This window comes from Strix aluco, chromosome 1 (genome assembly GCF_031877795.1).
Source record: "Strix aluco isolate bStrAlu1 chromosome 1, bStrAlu1.hap1, whole genome shotgun sequence".
Taxonomy (NCBI): Eukaryota; Metazoa; Chordata; class Aves; order Strigiformes; family Strigidae; genus Strix; species Strix aluco.
Window position 1 is genome coordinate 40275513 of NC_133931.1, and position 22889 is coordinate 40298401.

At 41.1% G+C, this 22889-nt stretch overlaps 2 protein-coding genes across 10 annotated transcripts in view; one reads left to right on the forward strand and one right to left on the reverse strand.

The window, feature by feature from the left end:
* Positions 1–8202, forward strand: part of ASPH (aspartate beta-hydroxylase) — a 115660-nt gene extending 107458 nt beyond the window's left edge. For all 7 annotated transcript variants that reach the window (XM_074818418.1, XM_074818428.1, XM_074818455.1 and 4 more), the window contains one exon: positions 3877–8202. In XM_074818418.1, the coding sequence (XP_074674519.1) occupies positions 3877–4027 (151 nt within the window). In that variant the 3' untranslated portion in view covers positions 4028–8202. The remainder of the gene's footprint in view (positions 1–3876) is intronic.
* Positions 8199–22889, reverse strand: part of CLVS1 (clavesin 1) — a 110928-nt gene continuing 96237 nt past the window's right edge. For all 3 annotated transcript variants that reach the window (XM_074818495.1, XM_074818487.1, XM_074818505.1), the window contains one exon: positions 8199–9430. In XM_074818495.1, coding sequence (XP_074674596.1) covers positions 9343–9430 — 88 coding nt within the window. In that variant the 3' untranslated portion in view covers positions 8199–9342. The remainder of the gene's footprint in view (positions 9431–22889) is intronic.

Consider the following 22889-nt stretch of genomic DNA (forward strand, 5'->3'; position numbering starts at 1 on the left):
TTTCCATTCCTCCCTTCCTGGTGATTCAGAGCAGTGGCAAGCTTGTGGTTTCAAATAGGAGGTCTGGTTCAAATATGAATGTTAATGTAGGTCAGGCCTTTTCTGGCCTCCTGTCCCACTACTGTGTATATGAGATAAAGAACAGAAACAGTGAGAATTTTTTGCTTGGTTACCTCTGTGCCACCCAGTGGGGGTGTTTAGAGGGGAAATGTTACAATGGAACTCATTCTTTGATGGACAGGCAACTCAGCTCTGTCTAGTACTGTTGTTTTACTCCTTCACTTGCATGAGAGTCTTTCTGCAGCAGCTAGGAACTGGTACACCTCAGTGCTATTCAGTACAGCTATAGCAATTTTAGGTCCTTGGGCCATTTTGAAGTCCCAGCTCTGTAAAGTATAGGGTGCAATGCACAAAAATTGGTAGATAAATAATATCTAGTTATCAAAACTGAACATCTCTGTCAGACAAGGTAATCACGTTTTGAAATGAAGGTGCAGAATTACAGCCTTATGCAGAAGCCAGTCCAAGATCTCACCTGTAACTGTGATGTTAGAGCCATGCAGGTGATATAGAAACTACCCCAGAGTGGCTCAGCACCAGACCAGAATAATATCATCCCTATGGTCCCAATGTGAATTGTTTCTCACACCGTGAAGGCTTCTAGAAAATATTTATTTGCATGCTAATGATGGGGTTTGTAATCTGTTCAAAAGGGGCTAATAGTTCTGTCAACTTTGTGACTTTTTCTTTGTTGTGCAAAACAGCCCATCCCATTATGATGCAAATGATAGATCCTGGGTTTTAACCTCTGAAGCTGCTTCATCTGGGTGCTTGGATTTTTTGTTGTCCGTAACTGAGCTGCACTTTCAGGCTATTTAGGGCAGGATTTTTCAGGCTTGGTTTGTTTTAAAAAACAAAAAAACCACCCCAAAAAAACCCACAAAAAAACCCCAAGCCCAAAAAACTAACACCGCAGAACCTAACAACCCCACCACCAACAAAAAAAACACCAAAACAAAATACCTCTCAAATAAAAACAAATCCCCCACCTCTCCAAACAACCAAAACCCACACACACACTCCAAAAAAACCCAGTGTCTGCTTGATTTTCGTACCGCATTATAGCATTGCAAGTGGTTGACTCCCATTGACTTGAATACCAATGTAACTTTAGTGTGGTAGCAGAGACTCAGGGTCTATATGGCATAAAACATTTTTGTTACCAGATAATTGACATGGTAACAGAAAAAACACATGATCATAGCTGAAACCTGCAAAAGGCTCATTATCTGGGCCTTCAAGGCTTACGTCTGTGTGCAAGCCTGTGTGAATTTTTTACTGTTATGGTTTCTGCTTTATCTACTCTTGCTTAAAATATGTTTACATGATCATTTCAGTTGAAATGCTCCTATTTCAATTTCTATTTCTCTTCAGAACATTACAGCACAACCCAAAAAATTTCAGTGGTTAATTTTTGCTTTTGTTGAATTTAAAAATTAAAAATACCGAGATGACTTGGGAGTCTAAATCTCACTTTCACCCCATTTTTGAAAAAAAATAAAATTGTTTCCTCTGTGAATGAGCACAGTTGAATGAGCTAAGCAATGTATTTTCATCTTTGATGGGAAGACCTTTGTTTCTTTGCCATCCTACTGTTGGTCATAGTTCTTAATTCCCCTTAAGGGCATCCATCCTCTTGGACAGCTTCAGCTCCTAAGGAATCCGTTAAAAAACTTGATTATGCAGTCATTGTAGAGTGGCTTTAGGAGGTAACACTTCTTTGACTGTTGACTCGACTGACTGTTATTCATCCAGTCTCACCTGAAAGGGTATAATCAGGTGCATGCTTTCATCCTGCTGCAATGCAAAATAAATTTGCTTTCCTTATACCACTGCCTGACCTTACAATAGACAAAACATGAAACACATAATCAGCTACTGTGTCTAAATGCAGTGGGTAAGACTGAGATCTGAGGGGCAGCAACAAATGAGTAGCACCGTGACTTTTTGACATGTTGTGACATTATCACTAGTGATCACAGATCAGATGCTGATTTTTTGCAGTATCAGGACTGCCTTTAACCAGGTGTTAAAGCTCTTTTCAAAATTATGAATCCAGATCTCAGCAGGCTGGAGAAGCGTGCCAGCCGAAACTTCATGAAGTTCAACAAAGGCATATGCAAAGCCCTGCAACTGATAACAGCAGATCAACACCTTGTGACAGTACGGACTGGGTGATGACTGCATAGAAAGCAGCTTTGTAGAAAAGGGTTTAAGGGTCCTAGGGGACAAGTTGGACATGAGTCATAAAGTGCTCTTGTCTTGATGAAGGCCTGTGTACCAGACTGTTATTAAGTACATAGGAAGCAGTTTGAGGGGAACAATTTTTTCCCTCTCTTCTGCACTCGAGACGCTGCCTCTGGAGTACTGTGTCCAGTTTGGGGCTCTTCAGTACAAAAAAGTCATTGATAAACTAGAGGGACTCCAGTAAAGAATGAAAAATATTAGGAGACTGGAGCATGCAACACATGAGGAGAAGCTCAGAGAGCTGGTTTAGAATCTGAAAAAGAGGAGGCTAAAGGGGAGCCTAGTTACTGTCTTCAACTACTAGTGGGTGACTGTGCAGAAGACAGACCGAGACTCTTTCCGGAGGTGTGCAGTTATAGAATGAGAGGTAATGGACACAAATGACAGTGAAGGAAATTCCATCTAGATAGAAGGAATTTCTCACAAGGTTGGTGAAACAAAGGAAGAGGTGGTGGAATGTCCGTGGTTGCAGATATTCAAAACTCCGCTAGTCAAGAACCTGAGATATCTCATCTAACCTCAGAGTTGGATCTAACTTTGCAGTGAGACTTGCTGTGAGCAGAGGCTTGGAGCAGATGCCCTTCCAAGGTTTCTTCCAACCTAAATTATTCTGTGGTTCTATACTTCATAAAATTGACAGAAACTCTGATTCTCCTGCCATTTAATTCTGTAGAATTCCCTTCTACATTGCCTCTTGCCATTGCTTTTAAATCTGGTAATTTTGTTAATTCTTCAAACAATGAAGGTGCTCATATCCAAGCCACTTGGAATAAACTGTGTGTCCCTTTTTGTGCCTAACAAAGGTACAGATCTTGGAAGAGTACCACTGTTAAAACTTGACTCTTCCATGCTGTAATGAACACTCACCCAGGGTATTTACATCCATTCAGTGATGTGCTCTGCCTAAGCAGAACTTGGCAAGCAGAGGGGCTTTAAGTTATGTGGACTCATCCTTCCAGTTCAGTTTTAACAGTATAGTTAACCCAGTGTACACTATGGCATTACAACCTTCCTCTGAAGAAAAGCCTTTAGACTCACTGCTGTTAACATCCCTGAAATTTTAAGCATGATCAGGGCCTAATTCTGTTGTTCTGATTTTTAGAAAAAGCAGATTGATTTAATGTAATTTGTTTTCAAACCATATGACCATATTACTGGTCATTCCCTCAGTTGCCATCACTCATTATGTATGTATCTGATTAGAAAAGGAGACAAGTTGATACACCAGTATTATACCTGCTCCCTGCTTATTGGACTCAACTCAGAAGTATATAAGTAACAAATATTATAAATGTCTGAATTTGTATGTGGGGATAACTATGCAGAGTGAGGAGAAACAATCCCTCAATAATACAAAGGTCCATCAGACTGATCTTTCTGTAGTTTATTTCAGTTAAAACTCTGATACGCCAATCTCTTTATATTAGGTAGTGAAATCCTGACTGTGCAATATATACTGTTTAAATCATTGTCATATGTCAAGGAGCATCTTCAGAGCTGATATATAGCTGTCCTGCTCCATGGCACTTCAAATACTGCACTAAAGCATGTTCTTTTTTTGTGTTGCAGAACCTGGGAAGAAGGGAAAGTTCTTATTTTTGATGACTCATTCGAACATGAAGTATGGCAGGATGCTGAAAATTATCGCCTGATATTCATTGTGGATGTGTGGCACCCTGAGTTAACAGCACAACAGAGACGCACCCTTCCTGCTATTTAAGGGGTTCCTTCTGATGTGTGGAGCAGAAGAGCTTTAACCCCTTTAGAGTATGCAGATAGGATTAATTTATCCAGCATACAAAGAATACAAGTATTGTAAGGGTTAGAAGAGATAAGGATGACATTCTGCAATCACAGAGGACTTGATTTAAAAAAAGGAAAAAAAAGAAGGGAAAAAAAAAAGCCATGTTTTGTTCATACTGATACAGCACTGATATGTATTTTCTTCTGGCTGCAAGTTTGAAAATACAGATCTTGTCAGCCAAAGAGCAATAGGTCTGGATTTTCAAACTGAGGAATGTGCAGATGTTTTTGTCATGGACCATTATGCGTACAAAGCCAGTCAGTCAGTCACCTGCCTGATCAGGTTCAGGCACAAGTATTGCAATTCTACATCTGGGAAATACTTTCCAGACTTTTATCTGGGAAGCAACATGTAAGATATTTACAAACATATGCACACAATCAACTTTGAAAATCAGTATGCAGTTGTAATGTTAGCTGCTTTAGGCATAGAACATGTCCCTGTGTTATCAACTGTAGATAATGTGAATGGGTTATGTGTGTTTTGTATTTTTTTCTACCTGAGTAACTGTATTTTTCTAGCATAATTATGAACAAATCTTCTTTAATCAACCACTATTTTTAAAAAAACCAATATATATAAGTGCATCTCTAGCTATCAGCAGAAGGAAAATACTATTATATATGAACAGATTTCATTTTTGCCAAGTGTGGCCTTCTCTTGCCTTCCTAGAAATGCAAACAGAAACTTGCATAATCAGCTGCTTAGTGAAGCTTTGTTCTTCTAAAACAAAATAGTTCTCTTAGCAGGCAACCTTCAGTTTGATAATGTGATTTTGGAAGATGTTGAGCAAATGTGACATCTGTAGTCTCAGATCTTAAAGTGCTTGACAGTTTTTAGGATTATGTGGTGAACTGCTGTTTCTCCTATCATTGCAAAAGTTTGTGTTGTGATATCCATTTTCTACCCAGCAGGGGTCTGGGGCACCTCCTTCTAGGGGCTGCTCCTAGGTTACCCTTGGGTGGTCATTCAGCGGGAAAAAAATATGTGAAGAATTTCTTGTGCTTTGGGCAGAAGGACAAGGTCTAACTTGGTTTACTGCCAGAATGTAGAGGAGACAAAGAGCTTCAGGTTTTTAACTTGTATTAACTTCTGCTGCCAGCATCCTACAGAGTGCTAGAATGATCCTTTAATTAACCTAAAAGTGTTTTCCTTGTCTTGAAATGTATGGCATAATGATGAAGTAGTCTTATCCCAGTACTGTTTACAGTATGCTTTGTATTTGCCATACAGAATTTACTATGTGGTAAAAAGGCCTATTTTCAAGAAAGAAAACTGATTGGATGTTGAAACAGTTGGCTGGTCTTTTGGGTCCATACCGTTTGATGGGAGATGGAGGGTGCAGAACCTTCCATTGTTAACTTCTAAGAACACTAACAGGAAAGAGCGACCTGAGGTTGCACTGTAGATGTTTATGGCTGGCTGTTCTCTACTCAACCGCAAAACCAGCTGGGCGTGGGTAGGTGTGCTAGGACGCTCAGGGCTTGTCAAGAGCAGTGGCATCTTTACCGAGGGTTGTGAGAGTCAAACACTAAGCAAGGAGACATCGAAGTTACTGAGTCTCCATAGTTTTGGCTTTGTTGTCCAAAAGACAATGAACAGTCATCTTATTTGTTTAATGCTCAGTGGTTTTTTACTGCAGAGACTACATCATGCTACCTAAGTATCGTGACCAGAATACCACATTTGCTGAAGCAAAAGACAGATAAGAGCTGTGCATTCCCATAAACTGAATGCTTTTCAGATTTTCTATTTTACTAGGTAATTAAATCTTATAATGCCATGTAATACATGGTGATTGCACCATAAATTAGTATAACCAGTTTCTGGAGGTGTGCACTTTAATTTCCTTTTTGACTATTAAACTGATAAACCCTCTCTAATCAAGAGTCGGTTTTAGACAGCTATGATAATTAGGCTTTAATGTGTTGTCCGTATCAAAAATAGCACTGTGACTATACACAATATACAAGAAAGCAACAGTTCTCAGTTAATCATCATGAAAACTGAAAAGATTTATAAGTATCATGCTTAAGAAAATATAAAAATGCTTTTGGAGAGCTTTAGGAGAATCATGGTGCAAAGGTGGAAATAAGGTACTCATTATTGTGGGGGGTAAAATAGTAAAAAAAATTTTTAAATGCCCTAGTAGTTGTTTAGTCAGAGGCTGTATTTTGTATCTTTGTAAAGTGATTATCAGTAGAAATTATAAACTATTTTGTAATTCTCTAAAATAAAGACATAGTTTGTAAAGAAGGAATCAAGAACTGTTTAAACCAAAATTTGTGGTTTAGAAATATTTTTATTAATGTTGCATTTTCATTTCTATAGCTCAGAGTAAATACTAAAGGAGTAGTAAAAGCTTTGGAGCTTTGTTTATGAAAATCCATGCCGTCCTTCAGATTGTTTCATTGTTCCTTTGAAGGCTCATACTTTATCTTGTCCATTTCCAATTGGTAAATAGATAAAATTGGCAAATAGATAAAAGTAATCTACCCAAGATGTGTGTGTGCTGGAGTAGCACTGTTTATTAAATTGTGTAGTGATATATTGGCAATTTAAAATCTTAAGTGCCTTGAATATGGCAAGGTGTATTATGAATAGCTCCTGCAATATTGAAGTGAATCTACTCTATGCCTACATGTCAAGGAGCTGAGAGCATCTTTTTGTTAGGTACAGTTAGTGGATTAGTTACATAGGGAGGAGATACATATATATATATATATATATATAGTAAACTACAGAAATTATGTAGCGAATAAGTGGTATATTATTTTAGGTATTCCTGTTTGCCAACCGGTATTTCACCTTGAAAAAGCTTTTCAGCATTGAAAATGCCAATGAAAGAAGTGAATGGAAATGTTTCTTAAATGGAGAACCATTGCAATTTAAATATTTTTTTTTCCTTAAATTTATTTACAAAGGGAAATGACAGAAAAGGGCAATATAGTCTCCTGTTTGTAAGGCAGTACGTACTCATCACGATGTTAGGAGGTGGATTTCTCCCTGCCTATAGTTGCCTTGCTTGCAAGCACAGAATCTGTATAAGATCCTACAGTTAAATACAAGCATCATATGGTTATATACAAGGCATCATATGTATTTATTCATGTCACAGATAAAAAAAAAAAATCTAATCCTCTGAAAGGATTAATCTTCAAGGACTGGATTTCAGTGATGTTTGCACTTCTTGGGCAGAACAAGTCCCACTTGAATGAACAGTGATTGTAACAGACATCACAAAGATGCAATGGCAGTGGAGGTAAGAGTATTAACAGAGAAAAATTGTAAACCAAAGTATTTCTTCATTAATGCTGCAGTATAATGGCCAATGTCTGTCCTTTTTTGTCTGTTTGTTTTTTTATTTTCTGCTTTAAGCAAGTTCTCTGTGACAAATTCAAATGCCTGTGAGTCTTTGTGAGCCCAGAGAAGGGAAGGGAGCTGTGTCCTGTTACCAGGAGTTGACATCCTAATTTTCTGTAATAGGTGGTAATGCCAGGGGAGGGGGAATAGAAGAAATCCCAGAGATAAATTGGCTCAGTTGTCTTACTTGTTTAATGTTCCTGCAAACTTGTGCTTCTTTTTCTGACTCCCGTGTTGCCTTGCTGGGACCATCCACTGCCTTAAAGACTTGCTCTCTATCATGGAGACCAGGCTTTGTATCAATGACATGCTGCTGCAGAAGGTGGTTAGTCTGAATGAGGCTATTCTGTACAAATACTAGTGGGTAAATCCCAGGTGTGTTGATAGGATCTGGCAGAATGTCCTTTCTTCCCTGTGCAGGCATAAAATGTTGTTGTAGATAAAGGCAGTATTTTGTTAGTCCATCTGTTAGGGCTGACCAGTTGAACTATATCATCACTTCAGTGTATTGCTTGTGTATTCAGTGGATGTTCCAGAGGCACATTAAAAACTCTTGTGCCCATTATCATCTCATTTTATATATATGGTTTACACTGCTACTTTTGATGTGTTGGTGCCAACCGCTTGTTCTAGTAAATTGTCAATGTATGGCAATTTAATTGAAGACTAAAGGTGTGTACAGTGGTTGTAACCATTTTAGGAAATAAAGTCACTGCACATGCAATTTGATAACGATTTTTCTTTTATTTCTTTAATGTGGTTTCCATTTCAATGAGGGGATGGGACTCTCTTTGCAGCTAGAGCAGAGAAATAACAAACTGATCTTTGGCATTTCAGTTCTATTCTTCCACATTTCCTTCTAGCAGAAGCTTGTACTGAATAATTAATTCTAAGTTTTCCTTTTTCATTTTAACCATGGTCCGCATCTGCAATCAGCATACCCTTCTGGCTACACCTTTCACTGTTTGCGGGAGGGAAGAGGGTAAATGGCTCTGCAGAGCTTTCATTTGCCGTTGTGACCCAAATGAAACAATCTGGATTGAACCATTAATCACTGGTGAATGTGTCCAATGGGTCTCCCTAGCACCCCCCCTTCACACGCACACACACATGCACACGCACATATCTAATAGGCTCCCGAGTTACCTGTGGAAAAACGCATTGTTAAAATTAAATAATTGCATTTCAAATTGTGCGCGTCTGCTGCCCACACAGCTCATTCCACTTAGCTGACAGTTTTATAAGGGCTTCAAAAGTTAAGAATAATTTTTGCTAGATGCTGAAATGTGACCCCCCTATAAGCAGCATGGATGGGGCAGTCACAAAGTGTCATGTTGAATGGCATTATGCTGTCACTGACTTTTTTTCTTTTTTTATATGCAAAATCCTTCTGTAAAACTTGGGCACTCTGTAGATGCTGTTGTTTCTGCTCTCTGAGACAGATTAAACTGCTGATTACAGTGCAAAGTTTAAATTTGAGATGCTTTTCTTTAAAACACACTTAACCTTTGCTTCTATAAAACTGAGCATCCCTGCTGGAGTCTTCAGGAAAACTACAACACACCCCGGTTTCTTTAAACAGAGAATGCAGTCCCATCATTTCCAATATTTTAATGTCATAAGTCAAAAAAAAAAAAAAAAAAAAAAAGGAAATTCTTTGTGTATGGCAGACTCCTGTGTCAATAGAAATGTTATTGTTCGTTGGCCACATGGACAGATGGTGGGTGACAGTTGTTACTTGGTCAAAAAACATGAAGGACTTGTTCTCAAGCAAAACGCATGTGTGTGTATATGTGTGGTGTGCTCTGTGGGTTTCTGGTGTGGTGGATGTCAGTTAATGTATCTCTGTGTGTTGGGCACGTGGGAGCTCAGTCCAGAGCCAGCAGCGGCTGGGTGTTGTCGCTTTCCCCTTGGTCTTCGTGTTTCAGTGTGCCGGCTTCCACCACAGACTGGGACCTGAAAGCAAGAAGACACGCATGCTAGCGAAAGCTGCTGCAGAAACACTCACCTTCCTGGAGTCCCTTTGCTTCGTTTTATGATTTTTTGCTTTTGTTCATTTTCATCTTTATGGCTTTTTAATTATTTTCTGTGGAGCACATAAGGAATTTGAGAAGCATTCTTTTAAATATGAACAGGGACATGACTTATTGCAGATATCAAATGCCTTCAAAATATTTAGTGCTTAGCTACTATCCATAATGCTGAACACACTCAGCAACTTAAAGACCTGATCCCGAGAGGCTGTGAGATCTGTTGGTGCTTAATGTCTTCCTAGGCAAAACTGCTTGTGCAATTGCTCACTGGAAAGCAAAGTCATTTTACAAGTGCTTGCAGGAGTGAGTCTCAGCTTGTACTTGTTACAAATCTCGAGAAAGACAAGTATATAAATCACGTTTTACTGATGTAGGGGTTTAAGGGGTAGAACTTCCACAAGTTACCCAAGGTCAATGAAGAAGCCAGGATTAATATGACAACAAGGGAGCTTCTGGTGTGCCCAGTCTTGCAATTTATCTTTATCTCCTTGTCTACACCTTTGAAGGAGAACTTTATTCAGGGCTAGTCCAGCTGAAATTAATGTCTGTCTTCAAGTTTGGAAGCGTAGTTTATCTTGTGCTGCTAATGGACAAAATACCGCCAACAAGTAAAAAATGAGTAAACACTAGAGAAAGTGGAGCATCATGATTTCTTGCAGTGACAAAAGCTGAAAGGTCTTAAACTAGTGGGAAAATCTGAGACTATTTTATTTTCTGAGGTCTGGGTGCTCCAGTGTTAACTCACTGAGCTATGGAAGGACAAACTGATAAGTTTATTGTTACAGAGATTTGTTATCCTCCATTTTCTCTGGTTTGAGCTAGGAGTTGCCTCCCAGTTTGGAGTGGGCAATGAGCTTTAGTGCAAAATCATTCTGGAGTCAGGAACTTTTAAAAAGGGAACTTTTTCAAAGGTAGAGCTAGAATCATCCAGCCCAGGCGTTTGCATAGTGCATAGTATTGTCTTACAGACCCAGTTTTCCCACGGATAGCTTTTAGAATTTTGGGTAGCTCTCATTCCCTACAGGATGTGTTTGTAGTTCCCAGTTGTTCATTATGGTAACCTCAGTTTAAGCCTTAGCTATTTCATGAGATTAGATATCACCTCTCTTTTGATAAGAATCATTAAAAATTGAATCCTTTGGTACTGCAGCAGTTGATCAGGACTGAATACCATGACTGTGAATATCTTGTACGATTATTTTTCTTATTCGTATGCCTGAAGCTTTCATTAAAGCATAATAAAAAATTTTCATTAAAAAAAAATCTCCAAAGAGAGATAACAAAAACTGGATGCTCAATGGGAATATTTTATGACAAAATTTTCAAAGAAAATATGTTTGCCCAACGTTTTCACTGTGTATTTTTTACAATAATGTGACATGCATAATGTTTATGACTGCATTTTAATATAGAAAAGCAGCTGATTCAAGAGATTATGTAAAATGGCAATTTACGTATTTCTAGTATGTGGCAGCATAAACTAATCATGTGGCTTTGAAACTGATACAGAACGAATTCAAATCACAATATCAACAGATCATTTTTTTTTCTGGATTACCAGATTAAATTATTATTAAATAGCACCTGATTAATACTTGTCATCAATGTATTGTTTCTGTCTGACCCACTGCCCTACAATGAATATAAAAATTTGCAGATCCATTACAATATTTGCCAGCATAGAGCAGAAAGTTTCTTCTCTAAGTCAAATGTGAAAAAACTTGCAATTTTGCCTTTTGTGCCTTTTGTGATAACGGCTGATTATCTCTGCTCTCATCTCACTACACAAAAAAATTGTCTTGCACCTGTAACAGCAAGATACCAGTTTCTCACCCATACTGTACTCAGATGCATACCAAGTTGGGAGCAACGTAATCCTAAACTCTGTATGCAGGTCCCACGTGGCTCCTTTTCACACAGAACCAAAATAGCCGGAATATCAAATAAATGTGTTGCAGCCCACCTGACCTCCAAATTCAAGATGCCAGATGATTCAAATGCTATGCCCAGCCCTTCTGAATAACAGATTTTAGTATCTGCTAAGCTCTGCAGCAACAATCTTTTTCCCTTTTCTCCTAGAAGCTGTTTGGTCCCCTGTCCTAAAATAAGCAATTCAGACATCTATCTGAACGGCACAGTAGTGATTTGAAAAATCATTGCTGTTTTCTAAGACACCACAATAAAGAACTTGCTGTTGTGTTTGGATTTCCATTTTCCAGATGCATCAGTTTTTCATTTGCTGAAAAATGTTTCCAGTTTTTTTTGTAACTTAAATTGTATATAGGAAAAAAAGAAAATTACTCCGTTCTCAACAAGATTCTAAAATGCTTTTTTCATATTCTTCATTTATGGTAAGTATTAAAAGTGTAGTTGCTCAGAAGAGCATTTTGGCAATATATATTAATGCAGGTCACAGTCCAATGTAATAGCTCAGTGTGAGAGAGATGTTTTACTGGCCTAGAACATCCTGGAATATGTATTTTATAGCTATACTTTATTTAACGACAGAAATTATTTTCAATAGGCCCCTATTGCATAAAGCATTTTCAACTCACCAGTAACTATATTTTGCAGCTGTAGAAATTAATATAAGACAAATACTGTTTGAAAAAATGCACCCTGTATGTTGATTTCATCTTGCTTTTGTGTATCTGACACACATACTCAGTTCAAAGAAAGCAGTCATATTCTAGGTATGTGCAAGTTTACACAATATTTAAGGGGTTTGGAATGCTGACTGGTATTGAACCTAGGACTATGACTAGTTTCTGTTTTAAAAGTACTGCTACCTGTTTTAACTGCATTAACATTTTCTTCAGAGGACTTTACAATCATGTTTCAAATTTTTAAGTAGAATCTGATCATGGTTCTTGAAAAGTGTTTGGATATCTAACTCCACCTTAATCTCATTGAAAAATAAATTGCAGTCAGGCACCAAAGTACCTTTGCCCTGACTAGTCCTTGTAATTTACAACCATCTTTGAATTAAAAACACCAAAACACCCTCTTGCACAATGGTTTAAGCTATTTTGATACAAAATAGTAAATGAGCAGTACAGAACTTCCCTTGTTTGGCAAGCTCTGTTTTAAGCTTTGACCCTGTAAATGCTGTGGATGCTATTCTGTTGGTACCCTATGGCAAGTGGTTGTTTATGGCACCAGACAAAAGCATTTTTATTTTGCTGTCTTTCCATATCAATGTGTACAAATACCTGATGGGATGGAGTAGAGAACACAAAGCCAGACTCTTCTCAGTGATACCCAGGGACAGGAGAAGAGGCAGTAGGCACAAACTGAAATACAGGAACTTCCGTTTTAACATGAGAACAAATGTTTTTACTGGGGGAGTGAACAAACACTGGAACAAGTTGCCCAGAGAGGTTGTGAAGTCTTCATGCCTAGAGATATTCAAAATCCAGCTGGACAGAGTCCTGGGCAACCTGCTCTAGCTGACCCTCCTCTGAGCTAGGGGTTGAGTAGAAGATCTTCAGAGGTCCCTTGCTCAACATTTTTGTGATTCTGTGCCCACAAAAATACCAGCTTCTCTGAACCATCCTAATTCATGTTTCTCTGTCCTGACAGGGCAGTGATTTTCTTTCCAAGTTCATTATGCCTTTGAGATGTCAACTTTGACAGTGTGGATGACATTCAGCTGCTAAATGTAGGTATCTACTGCCATTTAAGGCACCTTAGGGTATCCAAGACAACTTTCTATGGCTGACTGTTTGACCCAGGATTTATAGAAGACTTACAGAGGACTCATGTCCTTCTGGAGTAACAGATGGAGGCCAAGAGGACATCACAGTGCCTAGGATCATACAAGATGCCTATACTTAAGCAGCAGAGCCTCAACTGTGCTGCTGTTTCTGAAGGATGAATGCAACTAGTTTGTAATGTTCAAGACATGTCCAAGTCCTTTTGACCTGGGCCAGATACGAACTAATCATCTAAGCAGGATATAGTAATTGCATTGGCCTTCTCCTCATATCACTACATTTTAGTTTTGTGTTGTGATTCATCTCACCATCAGACATCTATCACTCTGTGCTATAAATGACAGAGAGAAATAGACCCTCTCAGGGTACAATTCATCTGATCTGTTCTAAATATATGGTCATATCATGTGATTCATGGGTTACCTACATTCGGGTCCCAGTTGTGATGAGTTCTCATCTGTTAACACCAGGGGGAACAGGTTCCATGATTTACAAGGAAATGTTTCCTACGTATCATAGCCACGACTACCTCACACTATATTACCTTCAACACTCACCTGAAATGTGGCACAGGTCCTGCGTGTGCTGCAACTTTGAAGTATATTTGAATTCAAAGCCTTCTGGTTTTCTTCCTTTCTCAGCTAAAAATTCTCAATAACCAGTCTGGAAGATGCTTGGGTGTGGAGGATCTGGTTGAGTTAAATTTTAACACAGGTAGACAATTGTTTGTATCACACAGATAAGGTTACTGTGTAAGGCCCTGAGCTGACAGACCATATGGCTGTCTGTCTTTAACATGATACATGCAGGAGAGAGACTTAGCTCCTGTAAAAGTACAACATGATCACTGTGGGCTGAGAGCTGAAGTAATTAACAGACAAGTCAATGCCCATAGACTTTCCTAGCCTAGTTTCCAAGGCTAAATAACCTTGCTTAGGAGAGCAAAATGAGAATGGAAAGAGAAATGATCTCTCAGTCTCACTTCTGAAGCCTAGATACCATTTGAGTGTGCTCCATTTAAAGCGTTAATCAAACTCCCCATGGTTGTTTTACTGTTCAGCAAGAATATTTGGAAGTCTGGAAAATCAACACTGCCCAGCTGTTTCTCCAGCATGTCAGCCATATATTTCAAATGACAGAACTGCATAGGTATGTACATCAATATCTAAGAGAGCAGATGGCTTTATGTGTGTGGTCATTTTAATGCAACTATCTCAAATTCAGTCAAAAACCATGTAAGACGACTGGATACAGGCCTTCTAGCTGCACTGATTTCAGAAGGCTTTTGTCAGAGTACAGCTGGAGTCAATCAGCTCACAGGAACTGATGTCTGTTGGGTATCAGTTTTGTTTCCCATAAAAAATAAAATACCAAAATCCTGCACTGAGCTAACAGTAACTGCCAGTGTATCATGACGTGCTTGCCTTAAAAGATGTCTTCCAGTCCTCTGATCCCTCCTTTTATGCTTTACATCACAGCAATGCTGATGTGCTGCAGCCCACAGGAGTGAGGACATATTACATTTTTGCTGGGCTTCCTTTGGGGGATTTTGTGAAGGAAGGAGGAGAGTGGCATGCTTTTTTCCCCAAGTACAGGAGGCTTTAAGTTCTCAGAGTGACACACTGCAGCCAATCAATCAGATCACATCCTGTGACTCTATTCATCTACTCTTACCTCCCATCTGCTCATTTCCCTCTAATTCCCTTCCCATTTCACCAGCACCTCAGGGCTGTTCATCTCCCAATTATTCATTCTCTTTACAGAACATAATAAGCATTTTTTAAAAATCATACCTGTGAATTTTTGTATTCACAAGGTCTGAGGGACATTTCTTTCTCTGACCTCCTCCCTCCCCATCAGACTGCAGAGGAGAGTGCAGCAGTCCAGAGTGTGCTCTGCCGTATGCCTTCATCAGGTGGGAAAACCAAGGATTTCCACCCCACCCCACCCCCAGTATTACAGAAACAATGTGCAGGTGTGAAGTAATTGTGGTAAAAGTTACTATTTTATTATTGAAAGCACTTGAAAATGAAATGCATGTGCAAGGCATCTTGAAAGACATGTATGCTCCCACAGGTGGTGCAGGCAGATGCAGGCAAGCTCTGCTCAGTGGTGCACAACTCCAGCGCAGAAGCCATGAAGTGTGGCTCTCTGCCCAGGCTAATAAGCCATGCTGAAATCTCTTGCTAAGGCAACTCTGCAGATTCTGCACTTGTGCTGGCTCACAGCTCTGCATTAAGACAGTGTGGTGTTGTGCCACAAAGACCTGCCCAAAGGGGCAGCTTTGATACACCGATAGCAGCATTTCAAAGAGGTGAAGCAGCGTCCATGTCTAGGAGCACAGCTGAGCTGGGTAAGTGATCCATCGACGTGGTGAGTCAGAGGGCAAAGCAGCATGAAAACTCTGGCTTAACCTTAGTGCCAGTCCCGTGCTTAGCCTACAGGACAATGGTGACAAGCTGCTGTGCTTCCCAAACAGGAGCTGGCTTTGTGGCCACCATGGCAGCAGTGACCACCTTCCTTCCTGATGGTTAGTACATCCAAGGGAGAGGTCTCCAAGCAGTGCCTTGGCACATCAAAGCCAAGTGACCATGGCCCAGATCTGTGCTTAACTGCATGTGTGAAGTCACAGTGAGTGCATCTACACCACTAAAGAGGCAGCTGCTGCAGAGTGAACCCCAGCACAAGATGCCTCCTCCTCCCTGTGCCCACCAGCTCTCTCAATGCCCCTCCTTTCCCAACAGCTGCCCCCAGCTGCATCTCCCCACGGCAAACCCTGGGCACAGCTTACTGCAGGGTCTGCACCAAAGAGTGGTAGGGGTGACACTGCACTGCATTTGGCTCTAACCATGGCCCACATGGCTGTGCTCCCTGTCCTGACCCATCCCTTCAGCCACACCCCAGGGAATGCAGCCCATATCCTTTGGCACTTGCTGTAAAAACAGTTCTCTGGTGTTACAACATAACTCTCAGCTTACTGTAGACACTCTGAACTGGGAAAGCATACAGAAATGCTTAAGTATTTGGCATAGAACATAGTCTTATGCTTTAAGGCCACTGAGACCCAGAGGAGAGGAAGAGCCAGGCGCTATGCAGGGCAAATGGAGCCAAACTCCTCTAGCAGAGGCTATCCCTGAGCAATACAGACAGGAGTCAGTCTGTGCCACCAACCTTGAAATTAGACTGCACAGCTTGGTCTTTTTTCATCAGTGTGGATGTGTCTGATGTCTCCTGCTCCTAAGTGCTCTGAGCTTCAGTGTCAAGATCTTGCCTTGGTCACACCGCAGGTTCAGGGTAGAGGAAAGGCATGGGTGGGAGTTTGTCCTCTCCATTTTCTTTCTCTGCTACAGACTGACTCCTCCAAATGCTTTTTTTCATATAGAAGGGATAGGAGCACCTGTTTCAGACAGGAGTTCCTGGAAGACCCTTAATTCCCTGGGGTGCAATATGTCACCTAGTCATGGAACCAAATAAACACAACACTGCAGCAGCAGTCAACATCAATTTACAGCAGATTCAGCAAAAGCTGCTAAGAAGTGTGCAAGATATGATATCCAAACAAAAGAAGTTTAGGCCAGGTAATGAAGAAAATTTTCTGCTCCCACTTTATGAATATTATACACACACACACACACACACACACACACATGGACTTGTCATCACCATTCATGCTTTTCCTGCTTATCCCCATTTCCTTGCCCACCAAGCACTCTTTCTAGCCCAACAGCTTCCAATCGCTTTGCTCAGACACTCCCATCCTTTACACCTGCTTCATCTTTCAGTCTGCCTTTTTTGCTCCTATTCCACTGATTCCAATTCCCAATATCTCAACCAGATTTGCCACCGAGTCATGGCCTCTTCACTGCTGTGTGGCAGTGAAGGCTAAGGCTTGGGCAACAGGCCCAAGCCAGAGTTGACCTATAGATGAATCCTGTATATTTTATAACTGATAACCATTGTACTAGTAGGTATTGTACTAAGTTATAACAACCCACTTATGCTGATGTAAAAAGTGCTAAAGCATTGAAATACTGAAGCCTGAACAACAGGCCCCAAGCTGAAGCTGCTAACTTAGTATGTAATCATTAACAAAGTATGTAAGCTCACTAGTGAAAGATGCAGCTTAGAATATAATCAGTAGTGAGGATGAAATGCTGAGAGAATGTATCCAACTTCCCTTGTTTAGCCTTGTTCAAGGCTGAGAACCCACATATTTGGCCTTGTTAGAAACTCCCTTGGTTTCCCCCCCCAAGCCCTGGCCAGGCTTTGGGTGGAATCCAACAGGAGAATGAAACCAGAAATTTTCCACTCAAAACAAAGGTGCCAGTTATTTTGGCTTGCCGATCTCTAGTATATAAAGCTGGACCCGCTCACAGTGACTTTGGATGCCTCACCTACAGACACATCATGTAGGATATCTCACTTGCCAGGAAAGGCTCTCCAAATCCTCGCTGTAACCGGGGCTCCCCAGCGTCTGCAGATCTGGATGATGGTAAAGTATGCATGTATCTTTCTTAATCACTATTCTCTCTCTCATGTAGTAATGATTTGATGCATTAGCCTGTATTTTCCTATTTGTTGCTTTAGGTGCATTATTCTGGCTTTTCTTACTGCATGTTTTCTGTATTACTCTGTTACATTATTTGGTTATCACTAGTAAAATACGCCTACTCTCTTCACTCTGGTGTCTGAGTTTTAATTGGTATCCTTAATCAGCAAAACAGGCAGTAACAGGGAAGATGGAGCCCCGAGAGCAAAGGGTGTCATACCAGTCTTCCTACTCGCCTGTCCTACATCAGAAGTTTCCTGTCCTTAACAAGAACAGCACAGCAGCGTGAAAGCAGCCCTGCAGATGTACTATTTAGGCTGGAAAGTCAAGCACCACTGCAGCAGAAAAAGGCAAAATGTAGGTTGTGGGAGCAGCAGTCACTCGGCTGAGTACGTGGGGGCGTTGTGACCCCGCATTGTGCCCCAGCCCCAGGAGCACGCACTGTTCTTTCTCAGAGGGCTCTTTCCTCCCTCACTGCTCAGGGTAGACAGTGCCGAGCTAGTAAGTGGCTATTTATTTTGCTTTCTTCTAGTGGTTCAGCATGTGGCTCTGTGACACATTTGCTGCATATTATTCCAAGCCTGCTCTGAAGGTAGCCTTTGTTAATTCCCTCCTGAGCTTTTCTGTGGAGTTCATCAACACGGTACTTGTGTGCCTCTTAAATGTTAATTCATTTATTGCCATAGCATGACTGTGAGGGGGGTTTTTATTTCCATTTTGCATGTGGAGAGCTGAAGCACAGTGAGATTAGGGTCCAAGTATTTCTCTAATGTGGGGTGCCCATTTCCCAGTGCCAAGGGTCTGATTTTGCAGAGCGCTCAGCATTACATGGCAGCTTTGCGTTCAGAGCACATGTCCCATTGATTTCTGTTGCAGGTGAGCGCTGAGTATTTCTGGAAATTAGACCCCAGAGTCTATAGCTTGGCAGGCTGAAAATAAGCAACGTGCAATCTCACCATCTGTGTGAAGTTTGGTTTAAGCGACTTGCCAAGCCGACACAGGGGCTCGGGGAGAGAGGGGGAGTGGGATCTGCTTCTCCAGGGCTGCACCCAACAGGCATAACCGAATGATCATTCCTGGTCTCCGTCAGCTCTCCCACTAAGCATTTGCTTGCCCACCAAGTATGCTTCCTAGTCCAGCTGCTTCTAGTCCTTTATGCCTGACCCATCTTTCAGTCCAGCCTAGGGCTCCCATCCCAAATGACCCCTGTTCCCAGTATGCCAGCTGGATTCTCTTTTGAATTCTCGTCTCTCCAGTTCTCTTGCCAAAAGCAGGGAAGAGGCAGCCCCAAGAGCATGGGGTGTCAGTCTGCCAAATCCCAGGTCCATGTCTTGCTACAGCCTGGCCTAGTGCAGAGAAAGTTCTTGTGATCACAAGTAAAAGCTGTAATTACAAAAGCCCTCTGCACCCCGTGGCCTAGACCGGAGATGTGCATTGTGGGCGTTGAACCATCAACCTGAGCTGACCAAGTTTATTTATTCTGGGAGGTCAAGCCAAAGCATGAGGCAATCGTTAGGGTCATTAAATGCTAAAATTAAATATGTTTCTACAAGGCATGTGTGACTTGCCTTTTCAAATGCTTGTAACTCAGCCAGATGTAGGTGGATTTTTCACAGGGCAGCAAAAGACATGAGCAGTGTAAAACCATTTGTTTTATTAAGTGTCATGTCTCTAATCTAAACTACTAAACTTCTGGCAAATTTATAGCCAGCTGAAAACATAATTTACAATGCAATATTTTAGGCAGCCTGAACAGCGCTGGTTCTGCCATTCCCACCTCCAGCCTGTGTTTGTGCACCCGTGCACTGGTCACTGATAACTGAGTGCTGTAAATAGATGAAAACCGTGCTGCCAATGCCCTCAGAGAGCAACCCATTTCCTGCCTTGGCCCAGGGGACCCCCAGCACCAAGCTACCTGTCCCTCCTGTTCTTGGTTCAGCTGTGGCTTTGCGACTTTGATCTCCTCCTCGGCTTCTCTCACTCCTGGCTCCTGAGGATATTCTGCACCATCTCCCCTGCAGCCTCCCTGGGACCTGCTAACGTGCCAGATCCACCAGCTCCTTTCCATTTCTCCCTGACGTATTAGCAGAATTCCAGTCAAAAGCTATAAAACTGTCCAACAGCTAATAATCTACATTGCTAGATAATGCATACATTACATGTTATGCATGTCCCTGGGACACCTGCTTTACTATCAAAACACGTCTCTTTAATAATCTGCATATGGGGGAATCACTTCCACAGAAGCATTCAGAAATTCTCTGTTGCTTGAAATAAGTCATAATAAAACAGTGACTATAAGTCTTTCACCATAGATCTCACATTTTATAGAGCTACTTTAACTGAAAGCTTACAAAGAGTATTTCCCTTTTCCCTCAGCACGTGTGGAAATGCACCCCAGCTACAAGCAGAGCAACCCAGGTGCCATCCATGAGCAGTGAGAAGTTTTCACACATTTTCATACCGATTTTTATTTGCTGGTATTTTACTGCTTCTGCAGTAAATTGGTGCTGACTGTGAACCGGCATAAAACATGACCCATAAAAGCAGAAACATATGGCAAAGGAACATTAAGGTCACACCAAGGATAACAACTAGAAAGGTCTGCCTTGCACAGCCCAGCTGGGCATATGGAGGAACCAGTCTGAATAAATAAAAACCTTACATAAGTCACCCCCACGAATGACCCCTTTTGGATCTAAAACTGTTCCAGTTGGCATTAGTGTATACCAGTTGTGATACCATTCCTTCTGGGAGCAGGATCCCATTTCTGAGAACCAGCAATTAGTTTCAGCATCAAATTCATTTGAAGATCAGTCTTTTAGAAACCGCACACATCAGGAGGCAATAATGGCAAGCCCTAATCTGTACTTGAAAATCCTTTCACTCTAATCTAGGACGTAAAAATCCACATGCTCTGACTCAACAACGTGGGGCAATGCATTCCAACAGGTTTTTTTGCTGCATTTTCAAAATGCCTAATATGGGGGCTTTTGATGAACAACTAGGCAGGTCATTGCATCTTTAGTCACTCATATTTCTACTTCACAGCAGGAAAAGCTAATGGTGTCCTGATGCATGAATTGTACATTTTCAAAATTAGCGTGCTTGGCTCTACTTTTGAAGTTTTACTTTAAAAGTTGTACCCTAACTCTGAATTTCCTGAGTCTCTAATGAGCTTGACTTGGTGATGGTAATGTTCTTGCAATCCACGTTATCCTAAGAATAATTTTTAACACCAAATTTGATTAAAGTCATCCTTAATTAAACTTTGATTTTTTTAGCACATGTTGTTTGGCTAGAATAAATATGTAGATGTATGATTCCTTTCTCTGCAGGGCAATTTTAAATTGCACTAGGTTTTCAGACCTGTTTGCACTGGCAGCAGGTTAAAAGCGAGTGCTCTTTTGATGCCTGGAAGGGCAGAGAAGGAACAGTCAGCTCCCAGGCTGTGCTTGGTGACTGCACAGGGAACAAGCAAAGGCAGAGTACAGTCTTAGTCCCTTGGACTGAAGATCAAGTTCAGACATCAAGAATTCACTCAGATGCAGCTGCAGAAAGCCAGATATTGTAAAGAAAAGCAAGTCACAGGGAGGCAATGTGCTATTGCAGGTTACCCAAGTGGAAGAGTAGGGTGACACCGGGGAAAAAAAGAAACTCTTCAAAGCACTGAGCTCCTTCACATCTTCCCCAGTCACTGAATCCGTCTCTCCAATTGGGGATGCTTGCTCGATGAGTTAGGTACTCAAATAGCTACGGGAATCCTTCTCCCACTGTGGCTGGCCAAAAGACTGTGCCCTGTTGGCACAGAGATATGTGGAGAACAGTCTGACTCTTTAACTGCTAGACTTAACCATCCACCATAACTATTCATTACACTGCACACCCAGATAAAACCTCCAGCTGTTCCCAAAAACAACAGCTCGTCAACAAAAGCCAGCACGAGTGCCTCAGGCAAATGCTTTGCTTTTGTGTTAGCTCCCTGTTGACTAAAGCAACCCAAGGCCCCTTTCTGACCATCAGGGCTCACAGAAGGTTTGGCCACAGCTGAAAGGGAGGTGATTTTCTTCCCTGTGTTCCGAATTTTCACACCGTTTACACTGCTCTCAAATCCCATAGCTCATAAGTGACAGGCTCCCTGCCTGGATGCAGACCATTCAGAAAAGATAGCCCAAGACAGGGGAAGTTTGTGTTGCCATTGCTGCTCCCAAAATTATCAAATGGAGGTGGCCAAGCTCTTGGACTGAACTGACTTTGCTATTACTGTGTTCATGCTGGTTTGCATGTTTATTACTTTGCCCATTTCGAACTTCACTGAGCTGAATCTTAATGAACAGATATATTCTGAATGGATTTTGTTATTGTTGCCTTTTTTTTTTTTTTTTCCCCTGGCCATTAAGACTCATTATGTGGAGTCATCAGCTGTTTTGCTTTGTTTCCCATCTGCTCATACAGAACTTGAGTTTTGGGATTTTTCCCAGGGTGTGAGATAATACTGCAGATGGGAGTGCAATTTCCACTGTTTTCATTTTGCCCCAGTGGGACTCTCCGTGGTCACTGGTGGAAAAATGACAATTGCGCTGGTTTTGATTAAAGATTTTCCACATTATAGAAACTTGTCAAATCTCAAGCTTTTTGAGATCCTGTTGCTAACTAGAGTCAGTGACATTTTTTTCTAAGAGGATTTTCAATCCTTTCTCCATCTGCAACGCCTCCATTCTCTGAAGTAAACAAAGACTCTTTTTTGAGAACAAATCTTGTACAATTTCAAGTCACAGGGAAAAATTACCCCTGTGATTGGGGAGCTGATAACGTTCTGGTCCCATAGTTGTTGAGGGGAGCAGAAATTGGAACCTAATGAGACTTTGAGGGGCAGGTCTAGTCTCCTGTGACCACCAGTAACCACCTCGTATCAGACTTGTCACTCATGTATCAGTTAGGTTGTCATATTGACAAGCTGTTTCAGTAACTCACTCCCCTGATGACTAGCAAACTTACCTAAGTTGTCCTTTTTCTCAAATACCTTTTTTCTCTCCCCAGTTTTTATCTCCTTTTGTATTTGTAGAGCATGATCATATCCATTTCGACCTTTGCTCTGTGAGGCTGAAAAAAACCAC